The 26,424-nt window shown below is 46.8% G+C and overlaps 1 protein-coding gene across 1 annotated transcript in view; it reads left to right on the top strand.

Annotated features, from left to right (window-relative positions):
* LOC103186436 (SLX4 interacting protein) overlaps window positions 1-25,995 on the top strand; it is a 72,594-nt gene extending 46,599 nt beyond the window's left edge. The window contains exons 6-8 of the mRNA XM_042333331.1: window positions 1,098-1,186; window positions 22,946-23,049; window positions 24,787-25,995. Coding sequence (XP_042189265.1) covers window positions 1,098-1,186; window positions 22,946-23,049; window positions 24,787-25,633 — 1,040 coding nt within the window. The 3' untranslated portion in view covers window positions 25,634-25,995. The remainder of the gene's footprint in view (window positions 1-1,097; window positions 1,187-22,945; window positions 23,050-24,786) is intronic.
* Window positions 25,996-26,424: the final 429 nt, after the last annotated feature.

Genomic DNA, 26,424 nt, shown 5'->3' with positions numbered 1-26,424 from the left:
GGAACTCCATCCCCCAGTGCCTTCACCGCTTCCTCCCTTTCCTCCTTCAAGGCCGGTCTCAAGACCTTTCTCTTTGACCGAGCCTTCAGCTCCCCTCTCGACTCTCTACCCCTTCCTCGCTCCCTCCCTTTCCTCACCCTGACAATTTCCCCACTGCTCGGGTCCTGACCCAACTGTCAAGCGCCTTGGGACGTCCTCCCGACATGAAAGGCGCTCTATAAATGAAATCTTGTTGTTGTTGTTTGTGCACTGACAAACCACACACACTGGTACTCACTAACAAAACAATACATGGACTGAGTACGGGCCTGCTCAGAATAGAATTGGGAGGGAAGCAAAAAAAATGTCCAAATAAGGCACTATATCAAATGCAAAGATTATTATTATTATTATTATATAAGTCAAACTGACTAGAATGCAGTCTTATAAGCAAATCAAACTAAATTATATACGGCTCCAGTAACTCCTGGAAACAGCAGCCATGGTTAGTTCAAAAACTCTGTGCAGAGAATGCTGTTGTAAATCACCATAAGATTAAAGACACAAAAGACAATCACTTTGGAAGTGAAAGTTCCTAATAATAATAATAATAATCCTTTTGCATCTGATGCAGCACCTTATCATGTCTTGTTGGGACGTCCTCTCGACGTGAAAGGCGATATACAAATGTAATTTTGTTCTTGTTGTCATGGAATCCTGTAGCTTAGTAGATTTTGATTTCAAGATCCTCTCATTCATTTTCAAATGTCCATGCACCTCCCTACCTACCCGATCAGCTGGCTCCGGCCTCCTGTTTGTCCCTCGTCCCCTCCGTTTCACCATCAGTGGCCGTGCCTTCAGCCACTATACCAGAAACTCCGGAACTCTCTCCCTCAATCCCTCCGCCTTGCCCCCTCCCTCCCACCTTTAAGTCCCACCTAAAGACTTTCTTTTTTGATCGTGCTTACGTTCACCTCCCACCTGCCTCTCTCCCTGGGCTCCGCCACTGTTAAGCGCTCCTCTCACGCTGCGAAAGGCGCTGTGTAAGTGCAAGTTATTGTTCTGTGTTTCTCCTGTGTTAGTGGAGTGTGAAAGTGTGAAATCTCTGTTCTTTTCAGATCTCCGTGTGTTTCCTGATCGTTTTGTGGTTTGTGTGACTCCGCATGAAGCTGAGCTCACAAAGGGCAGAGGACAGGAGCCAGTTACCGTATGTACATTTTAATGACTGTAAAGCAGTTATGATACAACCATTGGCCACGTAGAGTGTGAAAGCACCTGTAAATCACAGCAAAATAGATGAAGCTTTCATTTTTTATTATAATATCAACAACAACAACTTGGATTTATATAGCGCCCTCCACTCCGGACTGCGTCTCAGAGCGCTTTACAGTAACGGATCCCGGGACCGAGCCGGGGGAGGTTGAGGAAGGTGACCAAAGGCGCGTCAAAAAGAAAGGTCTTCAGCAAAGACCTGAAATGGGAAGGGAGGGAGCGAAAGGGAGTGAGGAAGGCAGTTTCAGAGCCTCGGGGCGTAGTGGCTGAAGGCACGGCCGCCGAGGGTGGAGCGGAGGATTCGGGGGACGAGGAGGAGGCCAGACACAGAGGAACGAAGGCAACGGGTACTGTTTTGAGGAGAAAGGAGGTCAGAGAGGTAGGAGGGTGCAGAGGAGTGCAGGGACTTGAATACAAGGGTGAGGATCTTGAAATCGATCCTCTCTGGGATAGGGAGCCAGTGCAGTCTGGCAAGGACTGGGGTGATGGGGGAGCGGAGTTTCATGCGGGTAAGAATGCGATTTTATGGATGGTAGTGGATGGGAGACTGACGAGGAGGGCGTTGGAGTAGTCCAGTCGAGAGGTGACAAAGGCATGGATCAGGGTTTCAGCGGCTTTTGGGGAGAGGTATTGGCGGAGATGGGCCATCGATGTTCAGAGGTGGTAGAAAGCGGTGCTGGTGAGGGACCGGATGTGGGGGGAGGAAGGATAATTGGGGGTCGAACCTGACGCCTAGGTTGTGTACGGGTTCGGAGAGTTTTATGGGGAGGTCGGGTAGGTGGAGGAGGTGAGAGCCGTGAGATTTTAGACGTTGACGAGAGCCAAAGAGTATGGCTTCCGTCTTGTCAATGTTCAGCTGAAGGAAGTTTGCACTCATCCAGCCCCTGAGATCTGACAGGCAGCTGACAGAACATCAGGGGACTGGGGATCACAAAGAGAGGTGGAAAAATAGAGTTGGGTGTCATCTGCATACATGTGGAAATGTACCCCATGTCTACAGATGGCATCCCCAAGAGGGAGCATGTAGATCAGAAAGAGGAGGGGGCCAAGGATGGATCCTTGGGGTACACCGCAGGTGACCGGGTGAGAGCGGGAGGAGAAGCCGTTTGTGCAGATGTACTGCTGGAGGTTCGTGAGGTAGGACTCTAACCAGACGAGTGCGGTCCCACTGAGAAATGGAGGAAAGGCGGTGGAGGAGGATGACGTGATCGACTGTGTTGAAAGTGGCGGAGAGGTCCAGGAAGACAAGGAGGCAGAGGGAGCCCTGGTCACAGATGTCGTTTGTGACTTTCACAAGCGCAGTCTCTGTAGTGTGGGCAGAGCGGAAGCCGGACTGGAGGGGTTCGAAGAGGGAGTGGGAGGAGAGGTGTGTGCGGAGTTGGTTGGCAACGACGCGTTCTAGAACTTTTGAGAGGAGGGCCTCCTCTCAGGATGTCCTCCTGGTGTGGTGGAGGGGAAGGTAAGCGGGGTCTCCGTGGAGCTGAACTGGCTCTAAGGTGACGTGTTTGCCATCAGAGTGTCAGAATCAAGCCCAATCTCCAGTTCCTGAGCCAGGTGGGTCCGCAATATTCCAGGGCACTGCTGATGACAGCACAGTCCAGCCCGGCTCATCGGCAGGACCTGGACGAGTAGAAGAGTCAATGCCATTAGAGCCAGAGAATCTTCGCTTGCCTTCCTGCTCCCCCAGAAATATATGCACACAGAACAAAATGTTCACTTTTTCAGTAAAACTCACTTAAGTCGTAACAGTGAAGACCATAACATTCAATATGACTTACACAAGATCCAAGTTACAGGAAAACTGTATTAATCCTATAAAATCCGCTTTAATCAATAATATACACTGCATATGCGTAATTCACTGCAGCCAGTAAATGCATAGGGGGTGACGGGTCAAGACTGCTTTTACCGCGATTCAATGCGTCTTGACCCGTCACAGCATGGGCACTAACCGGCCAGCGTTGGAATTCATTGACTCGCGGGAATCGCATTGAATCAAGGGGTGGGAGTGAGGGGTGAGGAGGAGTGGTTGGGGAGAGTGAGGGGGGTGTGATTGGCCATTGATTGACCATTAGTGGTACCGTGCTCTCATTGCTTAGAGTTCAAAATCTTCATCCTTGCTTTCAAAGCCCTCCGAGGCCTTGCTCCTCCCAAACTCTGTGACCTGCTGTGTCCATATCAACTCGTCCACTCCCTCCAATCAGCAGGCACGTCCCCCGCCTGGCCCACCCCCACCATCGGTGGTCGGGCCTTCAGCTCTCCGTCCCCACCCTTTGGACCTCTATCTCGGAACCACTTCGCCTTGCCTCCTTCCTTGCCGCCCTCAAGACCCTCCACCATGCCTTCGGTCACCCTCCCTGCCCTCCACCCCTCCTGATCCCAATCCCCAGCTCGGGTGCAAATGCCTGACTGTCCAGTGCCTTGGGACGTCCACCTGATGTGAAAGCCGCAGTGTAAATGTAATATGTTATTGTTATTTTTTGTTCTTGCTCGCCACACTGCCTCAAACCTCCCACTCCATCTCTCTTCCCATCGCTGGGTAGGAGGTATGAGGCATCGTGGAGAGCCAGGGCCAGGAGGAATGAGATGGCAAGAGAGCAATAGCAGGAGATTAAGATGCCATACATACACCTAAAGTCCCCTCAGCCACTTGGTGAGAGTATGGGGCTGGAGGAGAAGACATAGGAGTTAGACTATGAAGGACTAGACATTGAGGGTTTGGATTCATTGGGGCCAGTATTAATCTGAGATTTGTATGAAAGCCAACTTGTGCATCTCAAAGTCTGAAACCAGTAAAGCCTAGTAAACTGCTGGCCGTTTTGCAGTCTTTGCCGGCATTTCTTTTGTGGATTTGCAAACGGTTAGTTTGCAAATGAACGTTCGTAAACGGGAAGTGGTGTTTTAGCTGATTGAATCTGCATTGTGGATGTCGCAAATTTGACCCTATTGTTTGCAATAGTGGGACAGAGTATTCCAGATATTAAAGAATATCAGTAATATTAGTAGCTGATCACTTGAATACTGTAGTGAAGTGTAAAACTGAACCCTAACCCCAAAAGAGCAATTTACACCTTGAGTTTCTATTTGCAACATATTAACAGGAAATTGAAAAGGCTTTTGTTACCCAAATTCCAAAAGAACATTGTGTACGGAATACAAGCCGATGGATATCTTCCTCTATTCATGACAGCTTAATATTCAGCACTGAGAGGCACCTAAACCTCAAGCTGTGAAGTGAACCTTAGGCAAGTTTCCTTACTCCACACGCCTCCGTTTACCTAGCAGTAAGTAGGAACCTGGTTGTTAGTCGATTAGCAGATCGCTTTTCCAGGGATAATAATCCCTTCAATAAAATAATAATAATTTGGTCACTCAAGCCACGACTGTTTGTGGGACACTACTGTGCGCAGTTGGCTGCCGCGTTTCGTCCATAAAATATAGTCAATTCACTTGACAGTATATTCTGTGAAGCGTTTTGAATCTCAAAGTCATAATAAGGCACTGTATCAAACACAAGGATTATTATTAAGCCTACAGCAAACCTAATTGAGACTTTGTAGAAACCTGTCACTTAAAATGTCACTCATCAGCAGCAGAAAAAATCTTCTGAGTAATTGAAATGTTCAGCACAGAAGGAACCCAGGATGTCTGTCTGTTGGCTTTTCTTCGAGATTGTTTTCATTTATTAATCCCACTTTCCTGCTCATTCTCTGTTTACCTTTTTATTTATCCTGTTCGGGATTTTATGCAGTTCCCTCCTGAAGGGTTCCATCGATCAAGTCTCAAAAGACTCTTGTGATGATAACTTTCACATCTTGATAATTGAACACCTTTTGATTGAACCCTCTGAATCAGCATATCCCTTTCAGCTTTGCTCCCCATTCTTTTGCTAACAATGCTGAGATGGCTCAATTAAAGGCTCCCCATTTGCTTTGTTGCAGCCCTTAAAAATCTTAAAACAACAACAACAACAAGATTCCATTTATAAAGCGCCTTTCACGTCAGGAGGACGTCCCAAGGCGCTGCACAGTTGGGTCATGACCCGAGCAGGGGGGAAATGGTCAGGGTGAGGGGAGGGAAGGGAGGGAGCGAGGAGGGGGGAAATGGTCAGGGTGAGGGGAGGGAAGGGAGGGAGCGAGGAGGGGGGAAATGGTCAGGGGGAGGGAAGGGAGGGAGCGAGGAGGGCGAAGAGAGTCGAGAGGGGAGCTGAAGGCTCGGTCAAAGAGGAAGGTTTTGAGACCGGCCTTGAAGGAGGAAAGGGAGGAGGCGGCGAAGGCACTGGGGGATAGAGTTCCAGAGCCTCGGGGATGAGAGGCTGAAGGCCCGGCCACCGATGGTAGGGCGGTTGGGGCGGGGGACGTGGAGCAGACCGGAGCCAGAGGAACGGAGGGTACGGGCAGGTAGGTAGGGGGATAGTAGGTTGGAGAGGTAGGAGGGAGCGAGGCCGTGAATGGCCTTGTAGGTGAGGATGAGGATCTTGAAATCAATCCTCTGGGGGATGGGGAGCCAGTGGAGGTGAGCGAGGGTGGGAGTGATGTGGTCCCGAAGCCTGGTGCGGGACAGTACACGAGCTGCAGAGTTCTGAAAAACACCTCTATCACATCCCCACTTCTGTTCCACTAGGCAAACATAATTTATAATGGTAATCCTGCATTTGATATCGCGCCGTACATATCACATCTTCGAGACATCTTAAAGCACTTCACAGAATGTACTGTTAAGTGAACCGACTGTACATCCTGTGAGCAAAACGCAGCAGCCAATTGCGCACAGCAGAGTCCCACCAACAGTCGCTTTCTGGGGGTAATAATCCCTCCCCCCAAAAAAATAATACTTTGGTCACTCACTCTATGACTGTTTGTGGGACACTGTAGTGAGCCATTGGCTGCTGCGTTTCACCCACAAAATACACAAGTATATTCTATGAAGCGCTTTGAGACGTCTAAACAACGTGATAAGGTGCTATAATCAAATGCAAGGATTATTATTATGAATTCAAAGAGCCAAGGCTACAATCCACAGCTATAAATGGAACTGTCCGATGACATGCAAGTAGAAATGAGCTGACTTAATAATCTTAATGACTGAAAATGAATTGCTGATCTTGGCAAACCAATTCAGCGTTCAGTCAGAGAGGAAGATGATGGGAGAAAAGCAAATGTGCTTCAGAGAGGCTGTTTTTTTGGGGGGAGGCGTGGGTGAGGCTGCAAAAGTATGCAACCAGATATTCAACGTTTCTGGAGGGAGATAATTGTACACCCAACACCTGCAGTCAAAAGGTGGAAAGTGACTCTGGATAATATATTATGTACTCTTGAGTGGTAGCTGACTGTAAATTGGCTTGTCACACACAAACTGAGCAGCTGGGAACATTTGTGTAAGTGCTTTTAACTGGTTAGACTCCAGCAGTTACCCCAACACACACTCTGGGGTCCCCAAGCCTTGGCTCTTGCCAACCTGCGCCTAATACTTTCTAGGATTTGGTATCAGGATGTGTCCCTCCAGCGAGAGAGTGCGCATTCCATTCCAACAATCTCTCTCTGGGATTTCCGTGTGTAGATGGGATGCAGGGAATTCTGAGCTTGGTTTGGAGACTCTTAATCACGGTGATGGGTTTCTGCATGTGTCAGACACCCGGCTGAGCAATAAAGTGTATAAGCCTACAGTACCGTACATTAGTAGGATTTCAATGTGAAATCTTGGGCCAAAATCCCTGAAGCCACTGATTATTGCAGCATGTTGTAATGTGACTGATGACAGGATGTGTGAGTAATAATATGAACTTGTACATGTGTGGAGTTGATTCCTTCACTACATTTAACATTGCGGAGCAGGTAATTAGAATACTTCACTCCGTATGTTGTCATTTGAACACAGTGGGGGGGAGGGGGGGGGCTGGGGCGGCATGAAGTCAATGTGTCTGAGATCAGACCCAACCACAACAATGTTTCACTTGAGCAAGCAAAGCAGAAAGTCAGAGGATGAGGATGTTGTGGTAAGGCCCAGGCAGCTTTTGGAGAAATCTTAAGAGTGCTGCAGAACTTTCCTCTCGAATGGTTTATACTGAGCCATTTCCAGGTGATTGGAATAATAATAATGGAACGAAAACTGGAATAAGAGCAACGTAATAATGTGGAATTAGTTTTCCAGGGTTTCTGGAGGGAGATAATTGTCTTATCGATACCTGCGTTTGAAACGGCCCCTCATCAAGTCGTGGAAACGTCTTGAAGTAATTCTTAGAATATCATAGAATCTTACAGCGCAGAAAGAGGCCATTTGGCCCATAGCGCCTGTAGGGCTCTTTGAAAGAGCTAGTCCTACTCCCCCGCTCTTACCCCATATCCTTGCAAACTATTCCTTTTTAAGTACCTATCCAATTTCTTTTTGAAAGCTATTATTGAATCTGCTTCCACCCCCTTTCAGGCAGTGCATTCCAGGCCGCAACAACTCTGGGTAAAAATGTTTCCCTTCCTCTCCCCTCTGGTTCTTTTGCCAATTATTTTGAATCTGTGCCTGCTGGTTACTGACCCACCCGCCAGTGGAAACAGTTTCTCCCTATCTGCTCTATCAAAATAACTCATAATTTTTAACACCTCTATTAAATCTCCCCTCAACCTTCTCTGCTGTAAGGAGAATAATCCCAGCCGCTCTAGTCTCTCCATATAACTAAAGTCCCTCATCCCTGGTACCACCCTGGTAAATCTCCTCTGCACCGTCTCCAAGGCCCTAACAAAACCCTTCCTAAAGTGTGGTGCCCCGAATTGGTGAGACCTAACCAGCGATTTGTAAAGGTTCAACATTATCTTCCTTGCTCTTATACTCTATGCCTCTATTTATAAAGCCAAGGATCCCTTTTTCTTTTGACAGCTTTGTCAACTTATCCTGCAGGCTTCAAAGATTTGTGTGACTGTATTTTGTATACTGTAAAGTGGAGTGACTGTGTACTTTGTAGGTGAATGTCTCAGCCAATTTACACACAGCAGTGCCCCACAAACAGCCACAAAGTGAGTTGGTATTGTTGACCGGGAGAGAGAAACTCCCTTCTCTTTCTCAATAGCACCACGGGATCTTTAATGTACCCCTGAACAGACAGACGGAACCTCAGAAGGCACTTCTGACAACGCAGTGCTCCCTAGCACTGTATTGCAATGCCAGGGTGGACTATATGGTCCCAAGACAGGACGTGGGGCTTGAACCCAGAACCTTCTGAGTCTTGAGAGTGCTGCCAACAGAGCCCCAGAGCTGACCCACGTACGTGCTCCCAACATTCCAAGTGAATAAAGTGGAACGCAATAAAAAAAACCACCCTGTGTGTGCGCACACGTCAGCCAACCTCAGGAGAACAGTTAAAACTGAATCCATTCAGACTGTTCTCCTGAGGCTGAAGTATGAGTGTACACAGCCCAGCTACTTCCCTTGCTTGAAGCAACTATTGGCGTTGCTGCTTCCACCTGGCACCTTTACAGGTAAATATTATTCTTATAATTCTGGTATTTGACATACCCCTGAAATCCCTTCAAAATAAATGAACAATAATTTTTAAAAATGTGGTCACTCAATCCACGACTGTCTGTGGGACACTGCTGGGCGCAATTGGCTGGCGCGTTTCACCCACAAAATATACAGTTACTACACTTTACAGTATATTCTGTGAAACGCTTTACAAATTTGATCATTTGATCATTTACAATCAGTTGATATAGCACCTTCTCATATTGCTGAGACGTTTCAAAGCCCTTCACAGAGTATGCTGTAAGATGTAGTGACTGTGTATTTTGTGGGTGAAATGCGGCAGCCAATTGCACACAGCAGTGTCCTACAAATGCTGTGGATTCAGTGACCAATAATTAGGGATTATTACCCTCGGAAAAGCCATTCGCCAATCGACTAATGAAGTATCCGCACTGGAGTGTCGTGGCCTCCTCCCACCCCACCCCCACCCCCCCCGAAGGAATAGAAAGAGTTCTGAAATCAGCGTTATTTCAGCTTCTCAGGTACCGGAAGCTTCCTGTGTCACAACAACAAATTACATTTACACAGCGCCTTTCACTCTGCCATTTTCACACTAGGCGGGGTCTCCGTGGAGCTGAACGTACCTCAGGGTGACATGTTTGGCAACGAAATGTCTGAATCGCGCCAACCAGTCCGGTTCCTGAGCCAGGTGGGACCGCAGTATCTTTGGGATTTCCATGTGTAGGTGGGATGTCTGGAATTCTCAGCTTCATCTGGCGACTCTTAAGCTTGGTGATGGGTTTCCGCACATGTCAGCCACCCGACTGAGCTCCATACCCGATCATTCTCCTTGGCCCTACTTCCTGGGCCTTGCTTTAATAATAATAATAATCCTTGCCTTTGATACATGTGAAGCGCTATGAGACGTCTCGACGATGTGGTAAGGCGCTATATCAAAGGAGTATTATTATTTATAGAGCGTCAGTGAGGCTGTGGTGTGGAGAGATAAACCCATGCACCATTAACATTCTTGCGTGTACCTCTGGTATCTGTTGGGTCAGTCTTTATGTCTGGGACGGTCCACCTCTTGTTCCTAACTCTCACTCTCTTGTCAATGCCCACTGGTGTGTGAAGGATGCTGAGCGAGGAGGGAAGCTAAAATTGCCTCTGTTATAGCCTTGTCTTCGCTCTAATCCCTCCTATGTATGCATTAGGAAGGATTGTGTGACGATAGCTTAAAAAGAACATTGTTATGTGATTTCTCTCTCCCACCCACCCGCTCCACCCCGCCACCACCATCCACAGCAAAGCTCCCACTGGAGGACCTTCACATGCAAGGTGGAGAATGGCACCCCATAGAGCAAAGAGTCCTGTAGCTCAGTGGTTAGAGCACTCGCTTTGCAAGTGAGAGATCTGAGTTCAATTTCTGGCAGGGCGAAACCTTAGGCAAGTTTCCTTACTCCACACGCTTAATAGTAATCCTTCCAAAAACCAAAAATAATAATTAAATTGGTCATTTTCAATCTAAGACTGTTTGTGGGACATTGCTGTGCGCGTTCGCCCACAAATATACAGTCAATTACAGTGTGTTCTGTGAAGCGCTTTGGGACGTCCTCCCGACATAAAAAGCGCTATATCAAATGCAAGGATTATTATTATTATTATTATTATTAAAACCCTGCAAAATAACAAGTCATTCCTCTTATCTTTATAATAATCCTTGACAATAATCCTTGCATTTGATACAGCACCTTATCACTTTGTTGAAACGTCTCAAAGTGCTTCCCAAAATATACTGTCAGCTGGAGTGACTTTTTGTGGGTGAAACGTGGCAGCCAATTGCGCACAGTAGTGTCCCACGTGGAATGAGTGACCAAATTGCTTTTTTTGAGAGATTATTACCCCCAGACAAGTGATCCGCCAGTCGAACAAGTGGGTTCCTACTTACCGTTAGGTAACCAGAGGCATGTGGAGTAAGAAAACTTGCCTAAGATTTCGCCCTGCCCGGGAATTGAACCAGGTCCTCTCACTTGCGAGAGGAGTGCTCTAACCACTACTCTTTTGCTGGGTTCAGACCGCTCTGCCGTGAAAGTAATTACTGTACAACTGCAAATCATTTGCAGCTCTCAATTGCTCCCAAATGCATCATCAGCGCTTTGCCCTCAGTTAAGGAAGTGAAGTCTAACATTGCCTTTAAACTTTTGCATCATGCATATCCATCGTTATCCAGATGAAAGCCACGTTGTTTGTGTTTGTGGTCCTTCATCGCTCTTTATGGCAGGTTCATTGTTATTTTTTTCCCTGACTCCTCATTTCTTTTTATGAGTGAGATTACTTATTGTTATCTTTGTCCTCTGAAGCAGGGACTTCCACGTGTGATGATATAATGCCCACAGGCCTCACACATACACACTTGTCCTGTGGCAATAAATAATCCATAATCAATTGCTTCCAGCAGCTGAAAAATGATTGATTGATCAGTGGGTCCTTTCCAACTTGCTCACCCCCCCACTCCACCACCCGCTGCCTTCCACTTGGCCGGATCCGGCCTCCTGTTTGTCCCTCACCCCCTCCGCTTCACCATTGGTGGCCATGCTTTCAGTCACTACACCCCGAAGCTCTGGAACTCTCTCCCCCAATGTCTCTCCCTTGCCCCCTGCCTCCCCACTTTAAATCTCGCCTGAAGAACTTACTTTTTGTTCGTGCTTACGGTTACCTCCCCCCTCTCCCGAGCTCGGGGTCAGACTCCGCCACAATCAAACGCTCCAGGACGCTACGTGAAGGGTGCTTTATAACTGCAAGTTGTTGTTGTATATGTCAGCCTGGCTCAGTCGCTCACACTCTTGCCTCTGAATCAGATGGTTGTGGGTGCAAGTCCCAAATCTGGGACTTTGAGCTCACAGTCTAGTGCTGAGGGGAGCCCTGCATTGTCAGAAATGCCGTCCTTAGCATGAGATGTTAAACCGAGGCCCCGTCTGTGCCTGTTCAGGTGGATGTTAAAGATTCCATGAGACGCCACGAGAATATGTATTCTGTTTATTTACTATCTACTGTGAACACAAACACATTTGGGCAATACAACGTAATCGTGACAAGGGCCATTGTCACTGAAACAGAGAAGATTGAGGGTGACCTGATCCAGGTTTGTATTTTCCTTTTTTTTGCTCAGCCGGGTGTCTTGACACATATGGAAACGCATCACAGTGCTTGAGAGTCTCCAAACCAAGATGAGTTTATAATAATAATCCTTGCATTTGATATAGCGCTTTTCACGTCGGGAGGACGTCCCAAAGCTCTTCACAGAACACACTGTAAAGTGAATTGACTGTATATTTGTGGGCGAACGCGGCAGCCAATTGTGCACAGCAATGTCCCACAAACAGTCGTAGATTGAAAATGACCAATTTATTATTGTTTTTGTTTTGGAGGGATTATTATTAGGTGTGTGGAGTAAGGAAACTTGCCCAAGGTTTCGCCCTCTGCCTGGAATTGAACTCAGGTCTCTCGCTTGCAAAGCGAGTGCTCTAACCACTGAGCTACGGGACTCCACTACTCCTCCACTGAGGATGCAGGAGTTTCCCTGCATCCCACCTACACATGGAAATTCCAGAGAGAGATTGTTGGAATGGAATGCGCACTCTCTCCCTGGAGGGACACATCCTGTTTACCAAATCCCAGAGAGTATTAGGCACAGATTGGCAAGAGCCAAGTCTTGGGGATGCCAGAATGTGCGTTGGGGTAACTGTTGGAGGCTAACCAGCTAAAACCACAAAGCTTGAGAGCACTGTTGGGCAAGCTTTCCCGCTGCTTGTCCAGCTAGGACCACCCTACCCATTAGGGTTTGGCTTGCAGGATTAACAGGAACTGAGTGGGAGGATTCACTGCCCCAGTGACTGGTCTGCACTATCAGAGGACAGAAATGGTTCCCACTGGTTAGACAGGCAGTGGTGAGGGCATTCATGTAAAATAATTAGCAAATGAGCAAAGGGGGAGATTTAGATGTGGAACGTCCTGCTGGATGCAGTGTTCAAGACAGGATCCAGATTAGCTTTCAAGAGGGAACAAGAGGATTCATTTACAGTCTATATGGGGGGAGGGGGAGGACTTGATTGGTTGCTCTTTCAAAGAGCAGCTCAGACGTGATGGGCCGAATGGTGCTGTACTCTCATGAAATTGCACACTTAAATCAGAATCCAGTCCTGTAGCTCAGTGGTTAGAGCACTCGCCTCGCAAGCGAGAGGACCTGGGTATGATTCCTGGGCAGGGCAAAAGTTGGGCAAGTTTCCTTACTCCACACGCCTCTGTTTACCTAGCAGTCAGTAGGAACCCGGTTATTAGTCGAGTGGCGGATCGCTTTTCTGGGGATAATGATCCCTTCAAAAGAAACGTTGTCACTCAATCCACGATTGTTTGAGGGACACTGCCCTGTTTTGCCCACAAAATATGCAGTCAATTCACTTTACAGTATATTCTGTGAAGGGCTTTGAGATGTCTAGAAGACGTGATAAGGCGCTATATCAAATGCAAGGATTATTATTATTCCAAGTAAAAGCATAGGTGTGAGAACCTTTATTTATGAATCAAAACATGTTCAGGCAGAATTCTTCCTTTTCAGTGTCAACAATTACTCATCATTTCATTTATTTTTCTCACAATTACAGTAATTAAAACCATTTCTCTTTCTACTACTTGGAATTGGAACCCCACAGCGTAGTTGTTAGAGCACTCGCCTCGCAAGCGAGAGGATCTGAGTTTGATTCCCGGTCAGGGTAAAACCATAGGCAAGTTTCCTTACTCCACACGCCTCAGTTTATCTAGCAGTAAGTAGGAACCTGGTTGTTAGTCGATTAGCTGATTGCTTTCAGGGGGTAATAATCCCCCCCCAAAAAAATGTGATCACCACTTTTTATGGGACACTGCTGTGTGCAATTGGCTGCTGTATTTCGTCCACAAAATAAACAGTCACTACAATTACAATAAATTGTGTGAAGAACTTTGAGACGTCTCAATGACGTGAAACGGCGCTACATCAAATGCAAGGATTATTATTTATTATGTATTTTGTTCTTATCCTTTTTCTGATAAATGCTGATTTTTTACAGTGCTCTATTTTGTGAAATTCTGACCTGATAACTCATTGTTTTGCAGTGTTGATTCACGAATTCAGGAACAAACGTGTCTTAGCTTGTCCTGTGTGGTTTGGACCCAACGTTTGGTTACATTCATGCAATGTCCCTTCATTTATATAATAATCATAGCAATCCTTGCATTTGATATAACTAGCACCTTATCACATTATCGTAACATCTCAAAGCACGCCACAGTACGGTGTAGACTGTAAAGTGTAGTGACTGTGTATTTTGTGGGTGAACGGCAATACGCACACAGCAACGTCGCACAAACATTTAGACTGATGTGGTTTTATTTTTAATGCAAAGTTTGCTACTTTCCCTACATTACTCCTATCTCCCATATCGTCGCAAGCTTATATTTGTGTCACCTGGTTACAGATCAGCGGGAACAGCCTATTTATGTTGACCCTTTTATAATTTTTGATACAAATCTATAATTATATATCTAGCCAGGCTGAGCCAGGCTGTGCTGCCATCAGCAGTTCCCTGGAATACTACGGCCCTACCTGGTTCAGGAACCGGACTAGGGACTGTCACAGAGAGCTGGCTCGATTCCGACATTGTGTTTCCAGGCACGTCAGCTTGGAGCCAGTTCAGCCCCAAGGAGACCCCACATTATGGCTGTCTAAGGAAGATGGTATTTTATGGGTTAATGTCTAGAATTCTCACGGTTGCTTGGTTTGGTGACTGGAATTGGGAGTGCGTGGAGTATAGCTTTATGGGTTGAGAAACAGCTTTGGTTTGAGTTACCTTGCCATAACTGCCCTTTAAATTCCTTGCGAATCCGCCTTTTATAGGTATTCCACTGAATCGCTCAGCAAATGTTTTAAATTGCTGACAGTGTGTCAGCCTGGCTCAGCGGTAGCTCTGTCACCTCTGAGTCAGAAGATTGTTGGTTCAAGCCCCATGTCGAGTACTTGGAATCACATAGTCCACAAGCTGACGCTCCAATGCAGTGTTGGGGGGGGTTTGCATTGTCAGAGGTGACGTTCTTTTGATTGAGACATTAATCTGTGAGTTTATAGAACCTTATAGCACAGAAGGAGGCCATTCAGCCCATCGTGCCTGTGCCGGTTCTTTGAAAAAGCTACCACTAGTCCCACTCCCCCGTTTTTTACCCCATAGCCCTGCATATTTTTTCTTTTTAAGTTCCTATCTAATTCCCTTTTGAAAGCTATTATCGAATCTGCTTCCACCACCCTTTCAGGCAGTGCATTCCAGACCGTAGCAACTCTCTGGGTGAAAGAATTTCTCCTCATCTCCCCTCTGGTTCTTTTGCCAATTATCTTAAATCTGTGTCCTCTGGTTACTGACTCACCCGCCAGAGGAAACAGTTTCTCCTTATTTATTCTATCAAAACCCCTCATCATTGTGAACACCTCTATTAAATCTCCTCTCAATCTTATCTGCTCCAAGGAGAATAATCCCAGCCTCTCTAGTTCTGTCAGCCTGGAAGTCGACCATTTATTTAGCTAAAACCCGAGAGAAAAAGAAAGGTGAAATAAAGATAGACTTTTATTTAATAAAGACAGCTGATTGTTTTTTCGTGTGCCAGGGGATGAGTTTTGCTGTGTGGCGGGGAGCCAGCTGCTGGGCACTAGTTCTCATGGTTGGGTGTGTCACCACAGGTGTCTATTGCACCAGAGTTTTAGGCCTGTTTGTATGGGTATTGAAAGGCTGTCCCAGGGGGGAGGTGGATGCATAAGCCTATCTTGTCGGAGGTAACTGAGCTATGTGGGAGTTGTTGCCAGTATGCTCTAAAGAGATTTTAATGGAATCCAAAGCAGTACGATTTTATACTTAGTATATTCTGTGAAGCGCTGTGAGATGCTACCCTGAGTGGAGGGTGCTATATAGTGCAAGTTGTTGTTGTTGAAGCGCTTTGAGAAGTCTAGAAGACATGATAAGGTGTTATATTATTACACAGCGCCTTTCACGTCAGAAGGATATCCCAAAGCGCATTATAGGCCTGGCTTGGGATCCAAGCTGGGGGTCATTTTTTGGGGGTCAGCCAGGTGTCTGACACATGCGGAAATCCATCACCTGCTTAAGAGTCTCAAACCAAGCTGAGATTTCCGTGCATCCAACCTGCACATGGAAATCTCAGAGAAAGATTTTTGGAATGGAATGCGCACTCTCTCCCTGGAGGGACACATCCATCCAGAATGTATTAGGCACAGGTTGACGAGCCAAGGCTTGGAAACCCCAGAGTGTGCGTTGGGGTAACTGCTGGAGTCTAATCAGCTGAAACACATAGCTTGCCAGTGATATTTCTGTCTGGCAAGCTTTCCCGCTGCTTGTCCAGCTAGGAACCTTCTACCCATTATGACTTTGCTTGCAGGGTTAACAGGAGCTGAGTGGGAGTCAAAGGGGTTGGGGGGAAATGACTAAAAATGCAGTCAAAGAGGTACACCCTGAGACAAGGTGAAGGATGGAGTGATTTGGAGGGGCTCCGAGAGTGGGGACAGAATGGCTGAAAGCTTGCCCAACGATGGTGGGGCGGGCAGGGCGGAGGACACAAGGCAGGTTGAGCAGAGGGACTGGCAGGTTTGGGGAGGTTATTGTAGAGAGAGGGAGTGCAAGGCGAGAGGGTGGTGGGATTTGAAGGTTAAAACGAGGATGTTGAATGTGATAGACAAAACACACAGGTTCCAGAGATGGCCAGTGTTATCTGTCTCACCCTTCCCAACCGCCCTCACTCCCTGCAAGCTTGTCAGGGAGGGAGGGAGAGAAGGGTGAGACAGATAACTTTAGAGACTATAATTATAGTTTAGTTTGGGGAATACATATTTTCATGACAAAACACGATTTAAAAATAAATATATTTTACCTTGTGTACACCCTCTCGGTCAAACAGTGATCCATTTCCAGTATCTGCAGAGAGTCTATGCTCCACATAAAATCCATGTGTTTTTTATAAATATAAAAATATGCCAGGATTAGCGCCCATCAAGACTTCCTTTTAATCTGGGGCAAAGGTCGAAGCACATGGGATGGTTTTATCTGAAAAAATGCGAGGGGAATGGGTTGATCTAATAATATCCCCTGAACATTCCAGCGCTAATGACAGCGTTGATGGTTGCTGCTGATTGCAATTGTTTTATCATGGAAAATAAAACCCCAAATCCTTGAGCAAACAACCCATTTCCTTTGATGTGTAAACAGCCATTCGGCCCTTTCCCTTTGTCTGAAGCTAAAGCTGTGTGGTTCAGGTTTACGAGCAAGATTTGTCCTATCAGATTCAAAGCTTGCTCTAACCTCCGCAAAGTTTGTGGGGCAGTTTTATACTGACTGACTGATACCCCCAGTGTTTCTGGCCAGGTCTGGGTAGCTTTGACAATGTACAGACGGATAAAAAAAAAGGCAGTAAATACCTCAGTATTAGCTCAGTGATTGCTTGGAATTGTATTATGCATCGTGTCCCTTGACTTTTCTTAAAACAGCTTCCCTTTGTGGCTTGTGTCCAGCCCGAGGGAAGTTTACATAATTGTTCCAAGAGACTATTCAGCAGTTCCCACAGTGAGTTTCAATGTTTGGGACTGACTCATACTCCAGGGTTTAACCCAACTATCCTGCAGGGCTTTTGTTTGTGTGTTTCATGTTTCCTTTTAAATAAAAACATGTTCGACAAGGGAGGGCAAGACAGAAAAACAAAGCGAGAGTGAGAGAGAGAGAGAGTGAGAGAGAAAGAGAGAGCACTAACCAACTAACTTGACCACTTTTACACACTCGTGCTCATTAACACGCTGAGGATCGCAGGGATTAAACCGGATTTCATATTTACCATTGAACTCCTTTTTTTTTAAATCGAGAGAGGTCACGTGGTTAACTACATTGATCGAGACAAATATTTGTACCGTTGCTGTGAAACCTGTTTTGAAAAGGGAAAGGATTTCTCATTCCTCAGAGACAAACTGGAGGTGGGAGACAATAGCACTTGCTTCTAAATCACCATATTGTTCCGAAGGATGAGAAAGTGAACATTTCCCGGCTCAGGCGCGCCCAGTCAACTATGTAAAGCGCTTTGAGATGTCCTCCCACCCAGTGTGAAAGGCGCTGTGTTAACACATCAGTGGTAAACTGATGTGATCATTTGTTTAGCTCAGCCAGGAGTCTTGACACGTGCGGAAACCCATCACCATGCTTAAAGAGTCTCCAAACCAAACTGAGAGTTCTCTGCAACCCACCTACACATGGAAATGTAGATTGTTTGAATGGAATGCCCACTCTCTCCCTGTAGGGACACGTATCCGGCTTACCTAGTTCTGGAAAGTATTAGACACAGATGGAAGAGCCAAGGCTTGGGGAACCCCAGAGTGTGCGTTCCAGCTAAAACCGCATGGTTAGACTCCAGCTGTGTCCCAATGATGTGATAAGATTGTGAAAGCAGTAATACAAAGCCCGTATCCACTAAGTAAAAGTTATACATTCCCATGAGGATTCAGAGTTGTTTTTAAACTTGTCAATAATTCACTATGGATACACATATATATATGGATATATTATCAATGCTAATTGGAAGTGGCTCCAGTGCAGATAAGCAAACAGTCCGAATAATGAATTTCATACAAATTATAATATAATATATAATATCCTGTACTTGATATAGCGCCTGTAAGCATCTCAAAGTGGCTCATAGCATATACTGTAAAGGGAATTGACTGTATATTTTGTGGGCGAAACATGGCAGTCATTTGCGCACAGCAATGTTCCAATGTGAAAGGTGCTATATAAGAAATAGTGCAAATAATGCAAAGGCGCTATATGCTGTGTAAGTTGTTGGGGTACACAATCACTTTTACACTTTGTTAGCTGCAAACAATGAACGTGCTTTTAATGTCCTTCAGATGAGAAGTAAAACCGAGCTCCTGTCTGTGTCTGTTCAGATGGACATTAAATAGCATCTGAAACACATGAAAAAATGCCGGTAAAATGCCGGTACCGGCATTGTAATTAATAATAATAATAATCCTTGCATTATGATATAGAAGTCATTTTCTCTATACACTTGTCCCTGACTCTCAGAAACGCTGAATCACACCGTCTTTGTGGCAAGATTTAAACGTCAGTTATTATGGGAGTGTACAGGGGGCTAATTTGCATTATTTCTTAAGCAGATTTCTTAATAAGAATCACGATGTTGAGACGTCTCAAAGCGCTTCACAGGATATACTGTAAGGTGAACTGACTGTATATTTTGTGGGAGAAACACGGCAGCCAATTGCGCACAACAGTGTCCGTCCCACAAACAGTCGTGGATTGAGTGATTGAATTATTATTATTAAAAATTTTGAAGGGATTATTATCCCCAGAAAAGCGATCAGCCAATCGACTAAAGACTTAGTTCCCACTTACTGCTAAGTAAACAGAGGTGTTGTAAGGAAACTTGCCTAACGTTTCACCCTGCCCAGGAATTAAACCCAGGTCCTCTCGCTCGCAAAGCGAGTGCTCTAACCACTAAGCTACAGGATTCCATCGTATTCCCGTTGCTGTGTGGATAATGGCATTGTAACTTGTTCCCTCCTGGGGGCAGAATGCCGGCTCACATGGCATCGTGGTCAAACACAAAGGTACCTTTTTCTGAGGTCATTTTCTCTATACACTTGTCCCTGACTCTCAGAAGCGCATTACCACACCGGCTTTGTGGCAAGATTTAAATATCAGTCATTATGTGAGCGTACAGGGGGCTAATTTGTATTATTTCTTAAGCAGATTTCTTAATAAGGATTCTGAGGCACACAAATAGAAACTGCTTCCTGTAACAGGACGTGTGTCATACCAACCCGTGGGAACTTTGCTCCAACACCATCCACGTCCAGGACAGAATTCCTTATTAATCTGGCCACGGAGCTGGTGTGGTACAGTACTTCTGAGAGGCAAGGACAAGTGGAGTCCTGTAGCTTAGTGGTTAGAGCACTTGTCTCACAAGCGAAAGGACCTGGGTTCAATTCCCAGGCAGGGCGGAACGCTGGGCAAGTTTCCTTACTCTATACGACTCTGTTTACCTAGCAGTAAGTAGGAACCCGGTTATTAGTCGATTTGTTGATCGCTATTCCGGGGGTAATAATTCCTTAAAAAAAATGTGGTCACTTAATCCACGATAATTTGTAAGGACGCTGCTCTGCAAAAATGGCTGCCGTGTTTCGCCCACAAAACATACAGTCAATTCACTTTACAGTATATTCTGTCAAGTGCTTTGAAATGTCGAGAAGACGTGATAAGGCACTATAACAAATGCAAGGATTATTATTATTATTAATCATTCCTATCAGAGTTCCACTGGGCCGACTGGCATCAAACAGCAATCGCATTATCAAATACCGTTTAAATAAAAATTGTATTTATTTATTTTTTGGAGGGATTGTTACCCCCAGAAAGCGATCCACCAAATTGACTAACAACTGCATTCCTACTTACTGCTCGGTAAACAAAAGTGTGTGGGGTAAGGAAATTTACCTAAGGTTTCGCCCCCACTCGGGAATCGAACCTTGTGAGGCGAGTGCTCTAACCACTAAACCACAGAATTCCACAAATGGAGCAAATCAGAGGCGCTCTGAGACAGAGTTCTAGAGAGCAAGGGCAGGCAGGCTGACAGCCCGACTGGTGATGGATGGTGGGGCGGGCAGGGCGGAGAACGGGAAGGATGTGGCAGGTTTGAGGAGGTGGAATTTAAGTGATTAAGCAATCACTGTTGCACAAATATTGCTGCGTTGCCTGCACTACGCGAGGCTATTAAAATAGTCTGATTCAGAAGAATTGCAATATTGTCACGTAATGGATTCAAATTCAGGAATTTAACATCAAAACCTTGTCCACGTCGGGAATTTATTTGGAAGTAAATAACTTGTCTTTTCAGCTTATGCCCCCCCCCACCCCCACACGTCACCGTGTGTGAAAAAAATGTGCAGGGCTATGGCAAGAGCGGGGAGTGAGACGAGTTGGTAGCTCTTTCAAAGATGGGCCGAATGGCCTCCTTCTGTGCTGTAAGATTCTATGATTCTCTACTGTCTGACCCTCAGTGGCCAGGGAGAGCGACTTTGTATCTGTTTGGACCCCACAAGCAGAACAAAGTTTATCTGCTATGTTCTACTCATGGGATTCAAACAATTATCCCTTAAAATAATAATAATAATTTGTTCACTCAATCCACGACTGTTTATGGGACACTGCTGTGCGCAATTGGCTGCCGTGTTTCGTCCACAAAATTACAGTCGATTCACTTTAAAGTAAATCCTGTGTTGCGCTGTGTTTGAGACATCTCAATGACGTCATAAGGCACCACAACAACAACAACAACAACAAGATTCCATTTATAGAGCGCCTTTCACGTCAGGAGGACGTCCCAAGGCGCTGCACAGTTGGGTCATGACCCGAGCAGGGGGGAAATGGTCAGGGTGAGGGGAGGGAAGGGAGGGAGAGAGGAGGGGGAAATGGTCAGGGTGAGGGGAGGGAAGGGAGGGAGCGAGGAGGAGGAAGAGAGTCGAGAGGGGAGCTGAAGGCTCGGTCAAAGAGAAAGGTTTTGAGACCGGCCTTGAAGGAGGAAAGGGAGGAAGCAAGGCGAAGGCACTGGGGGATGGAGTTCCAGAGCCTCGGGGCTGAGAGGCTGAAGGCCCGACCACCGATAGTAGGGCGGTTGGGGCGGGGGACGTGGAGCAGACCGGAGCCAGAGGAACGGAGGGTACGGGCAGGTAGGTAGGGGGATAGTAGGTTGGAGAGGTAGGAGGGAGCAAGGCCGTGAATGGCCTTGTAGGTGAGGATGAGGATCTTGAAATCAATCCTCTGGGGGATGGGGAGCCAGTGGAGGCGAGCGAGGGTGGGAGTGATGTGGTCCCGAAGCCTGGTGCGGGACAGTACACGAGCTGCAGAGTTCTGAATGACCTGCAGCTTGTGGAGGGAGGTGGCGGGAAGGCCGGCGAGGAGAGAGTTCCCATAGTCCAGCCTTGAGGTGACAAAGGCGTGAACCAGGGTTTCAGCAGCGTGAGGGGTGAGGTAGTGCCGTAGTCTGGCGATATTCCGGAGGTGATGGAAGGCGGTGCCAGTTGTGGTGCGGATGTGAGGGAGAAAGGACAGCTCAGGGTCAAACAAAACGCCGAGGTTCCTGACTGGCTTTGAGAGGTGGAGAGTGCAGCCTTGGATGCTGATGGTGTCAGCGCCTGAGGTGCGGAGGCGCTGACGTGAGCCAATCAGGAGGGCCTCGGTTTTTCGCACGTTGAGCTGAAGAAAGTTGTCTCTCGTCCAGGACTCGATGTCGGACAGGCAGGCTGTCAGGACATCGGTGGTCGTGGAGTTGAGAGTAGAGGAGGAAAGGTAGAGTTGGGTGTCATCCGCATACATGTGGAAGTTAACTCCATGTTGCGGATGATGTCACCAAGGGGGAGCATATAGAGGGTGAAGAGGAGGGGACCGAGGACAGAGCCCTGAGGGACACCACATGAGACAGTACGGGGGGTGGAGGAGAAGCCATTCGTTGAGACGAAGTGAAGACGGTGGGAAAGGTAAGAGCTAAACCATTCAAGGACAGTGCCTTGAAGGTTGAGGTGGGAGGACAAGCGGTGGAGTAGGATAGCGTGGTCATCACCACATCAAATGCAAGTATTATTATTATTATTAATTACAATGCCGGTACCAGCATTTTACCGGCATGTTTTCATATGTTTCAGGAACTCTTTTACGTCTACCTGGACAGGCACAAACGGGAGCTCGGAAGGACATTAAAAACGCGTTCATTTTATGCAGCTAATCAAGTGTGAAAGTGACTGTTTATCCCAACAGCAACAAATTGTATTTATACAGCGCCTTTCACATCGGGAGGACGTCCCAAGGCGCTGGACAGTCAGGGGTTTGCAGCCGAGCTGGGGGTTGGGATCAGAGAGGGGTGGAGGGCGGAAGTGGGCGGGGGGTGGCGGTGGAGGAGGGAAGATGACTGAAGACATTCACTGGCTTGTTTCAATTGCCGGTGACTGCCATACGTCATTCTAGTTACACTTAGCCAGGAATTCCAGCTTACCGGACCTGCTCACCACCCATTAGCCCCGTTAGCCGGGGGGGGGGGGTATTAGTGTGGTGTTTTTTGATTGAATGTGTGTCAAAATTTATGCTGTTTTCAACAGGAGAAGCTTGGAGCTTCCGAATACTTCACCGGTGATTCAGGGACGAGAGAGTCTCACAACGTATCTGTGTCAGCTCAAAAGAAGAAAGATGTTCTGAAACACATGTAGGTGTACATGTATGTGAGTGTATGTGTGTGTGGGAGTGTGTGTGTGTGTGTGTGTGGAAATGTTTGTGTGTGTATACGTATGTGTGTATGTGTGTGCACAACCAGTTAAATAAAGCATTGGAGTCCTGCAGCTCAGTGGTTAGCACTCGCCTTCCAAGCGAGACACCTGGGTTCAATTCCAGGCAGAGGGCGAAACCTTGGGCAAGTTTCCTTACTCCACAGCCCTAACAATAATCCCTCCAAAACAAAACAGTAATAAATTGGTCATTTTCAATCCACGACTGTTTGTGGGAACTGCTGTGCGCAATTGGCTGCCGCGTTTTGCCCACAAATAGCCAGTCAATTCACTTTATAGTATATTCTGTGAAGCACTTTGAGACGTCTAGAGTACTTGAAAAGCGCTTTATCAAATGCAAGGATTATTATTGCTCCCCAATTGGATACAGAATTGGCTGGGAGACCTTTCAATACTCAACAATTAAGCTTGGAGGTTAGCATTGAATGGCACAGAAGGAAGCCATTTAGGCCTTACGCCTGTTCTGGCTCCTTGAAAAAGCTACCCAATCAGTCGCACTCTACGTCGGGGACTTTGAGCTTACAGACCAGGCAGTGCTGGGGGGAACACTGCATTGTAATAGATGCTGTCCTTCGGATGAGACGTTTAATCGAGGTCCCATCTGTACCTGTTCAGGTGGATCTTAAACATCCACGGTGCTATTTGAAAACAGAAGGTTGTTTCTCTCTACCGGTGTCCAGGCCGACAATCCCCACTTCATGGCGGTTTGTGGGGTGTTGCTGGTGGTAAATTGATTGTCACGCTTGCCCAAAAAAAACACAGTCACTACATTTCAACAACAACTAATTACATTTGTATAGGGCCTTTCAAGTCCGGAGGACGCTCCAAGGCGCTGAGTAAAATTTCACAGTAAAATCCTGTGAAGTGTTCGAAGATACCTCAATGACGTGATAAAGCACTCTGCAAAATGGATTTAGCTATTGGTTTTAAACCATTTTTTCTTCAAGGCAACACCGTGCTCAGTAACCTTGCAGGGAGCAATCCTCAGACAGATAGATTTCTTTTTGGATTTGTTTTACAATTTGCTTTTCCTTGTAAGCCTGGGTTTCCTGCCTTTCGCTTTTTTGTATCTAAAATAACATTTGTGTGAAATCAGGATTCGTTTTGACAGCTGCAGCTATCTGAGCCATTTGGAACAGCTAATGAAGACTGATATTTGGATCCTTTAGAGGAAAGAAGAGCTGGAGAGTGCAATTGAAAACAATCTGTATCTGCATCTGTAACTGGTAGAGAAATGGGTGACAGCACACACCTATTAACTCATTACCTTGTTCATTTTGGAGTCCCGTAGCTCAGTGGTTAGAGCGCTCGCCTTGCAAGCGAGAGGCCCTGGGTTTGATTCCCGGGCAGGGTGAAACATTGGGCAAGTTTCCCCACTCCACACGCCTCTGTTTACCAAGCAGTAAGTAGGAAACTGATTGTTAGTTGATTGGAAGGTTGCTTTCCAAGGGGTAATACTCTATCACGAAAAAAAATTTGGTCCCTCAATCCACGACTGTGGGACACTGCTGTGTGCAATTGGCTGCCGCGTTTTGCCCACAAAATTCACAGTCACTACGCTTTACAGTACATCCTGTGAAGCGCTTTGAGACGTCTCAAAGACGTAATAAGGCGCTAAATTAAATGCAAGGATTATTATTATTAATAATTTCTTTCAGGGTGACGAAGATTAGCTCTGATACAAAGATCGGAAAGTCAAGCAACTGGGAAGTGAGCGACGACCTGACAAAAGCGGCTGTAACAGGAGCAGGCGGGGAATGTGAGCAGGATATAGCCCAGCCTGCCACACGTTCCAGCCCTGTGCTCCGGCGCATGAATGCTGGCAGGACAGCGGATGGCAGGAACACAGTTCGAAGCCAGTTACTGCTTCCTGTCGTAAAGCTGGAGAGAGATATTGGTACGAGAAAGGCAGCTGAGCGGCTCTCCCGACAGCTGAGCAGTGTCTCAAACAGCTCGGTGGGTGTCAGCCAGTCAGCGCCGCGAATTCCCAAACTGAATGAATTCAAGATGAAGACAATAAGCGGGCCCTGCTCTCAGAACGGAGCGGGCAATGCCGAGGCGGTGGCTTCTGCGGAGATTCCAGGACTTGGGAGCCAGGTTAGAGCCGAGATGAATTCTCCAGGATCTGTGTGTGGAGAGACGCCTGGAAGAGAAATGCTTTCAAAGCCCAGGTCTGACTGGCAGAGGGATGTTGTGCGAGCTGGAGCAGGCAGCGGTGAACTCAGCGACATGGAGGGGGCTGAGAGGAAGCCACCAGCCATGCAGAATCTCTGTGATGACTTCAGCCCCGGTAACAAGCGCAGGAAAGCGGCTTCGGATGTACAGACCGGGCCGGCCCGGAGGTCAGAAAGAAGAAGTTTGTGTTCTCGATCAGTTCGTTCGGTCCCTGGAAGAGGACGAAAGACAGCCCTCGAAGGCAAAGAACCAGGAGAGGAGAACGCGCCCAGGAAATCCAGGCTCCGGAGGCCACGCAAAGCCGCAGGGAATGAAAACGCCGTCGTGTAACCGTTAGCAAGCGCTGGCTGGAGTTTGCTGGTGACGGGAAGTGAGGCGTTATTGTGGGAATGCGTTTCAGCGGGATTCAGAGTGACTGAGACACACCAGCCCATTCCAACCTCTGAACTGAACTGAACTGAACGTTCAGGCCACTGCTTGTGGCTTCAGCTTTTAACGGTTAACCATCTGAAACCTCGCTTTAGTATTCCTTTCAGGATTTGTGGCTTGCCAGGCCATAAATGACAGAGCGTACAAGATTTCCGGAAAATGTTTCTAGGGAGTTATTTTATGGTCACTGCTGCTATAATTGTGTCCTCCTTCCGCCAATTCCCGCTTGTATTTCACATTAAAGTTTTGATCTTCTGCTTGTATCTCGCCGCCTCCCGGTCTCATTCATGCTTCACATGGAGTCCTGTAGCTTAGTGATCAGCGCGTTCGCAAGCGAGAGGACCCAGGTTCAATCCTCGGGCAAAGCAAAACCCAAGGCGAGTTTCCTTACTCCATGCTCCTCTGTTTATCTAGCGGTAAGTAGGAACCTGGTTGTTGGTCAGTTGACGGATTACTTTTCAGGGGTAATATTCCCCTTCCGCCCTCCCCACCCGCGTGGAATTGGCTGTCGCATTTCGCCCACAAAATACTCAGTCAATCAGTATATCATGTGAAGCGCTTTGAGACGTCTCAATGATGTGATAAGGCGCTATGTCAAATGCTAGGATTATTATTATTATAACTTAAGTGCGTGCCAGTGATCATGGCTACGAATTGTCCTGATTTATCTTTGAGGGAGGGAATGTTTTGAT

This window comes from Callorhinchus milii, unplaced genomic scaffold (genome assembly GCF_018977255.1).
Source record: "Callorhinchus milii isolate IMCB2004 unplaced genomic scaffold, IMCB_Cmil_1.0 Scaffold3, whole genome shotgun sequence".
Taxonomy (NCBI): domain Eukaryota; kingdom Metazoa; phylum Chordata; class Chondrichthyes; order Chimaeriformes; family Callorhinchidae; genus Callorhinchus; species Callorhinchus milii.
The sequence above is the reverse complement of the archived record's forward strand: the minus strand, read 5'-3'. Positions and strand labels throughout refer to the sequence as shown.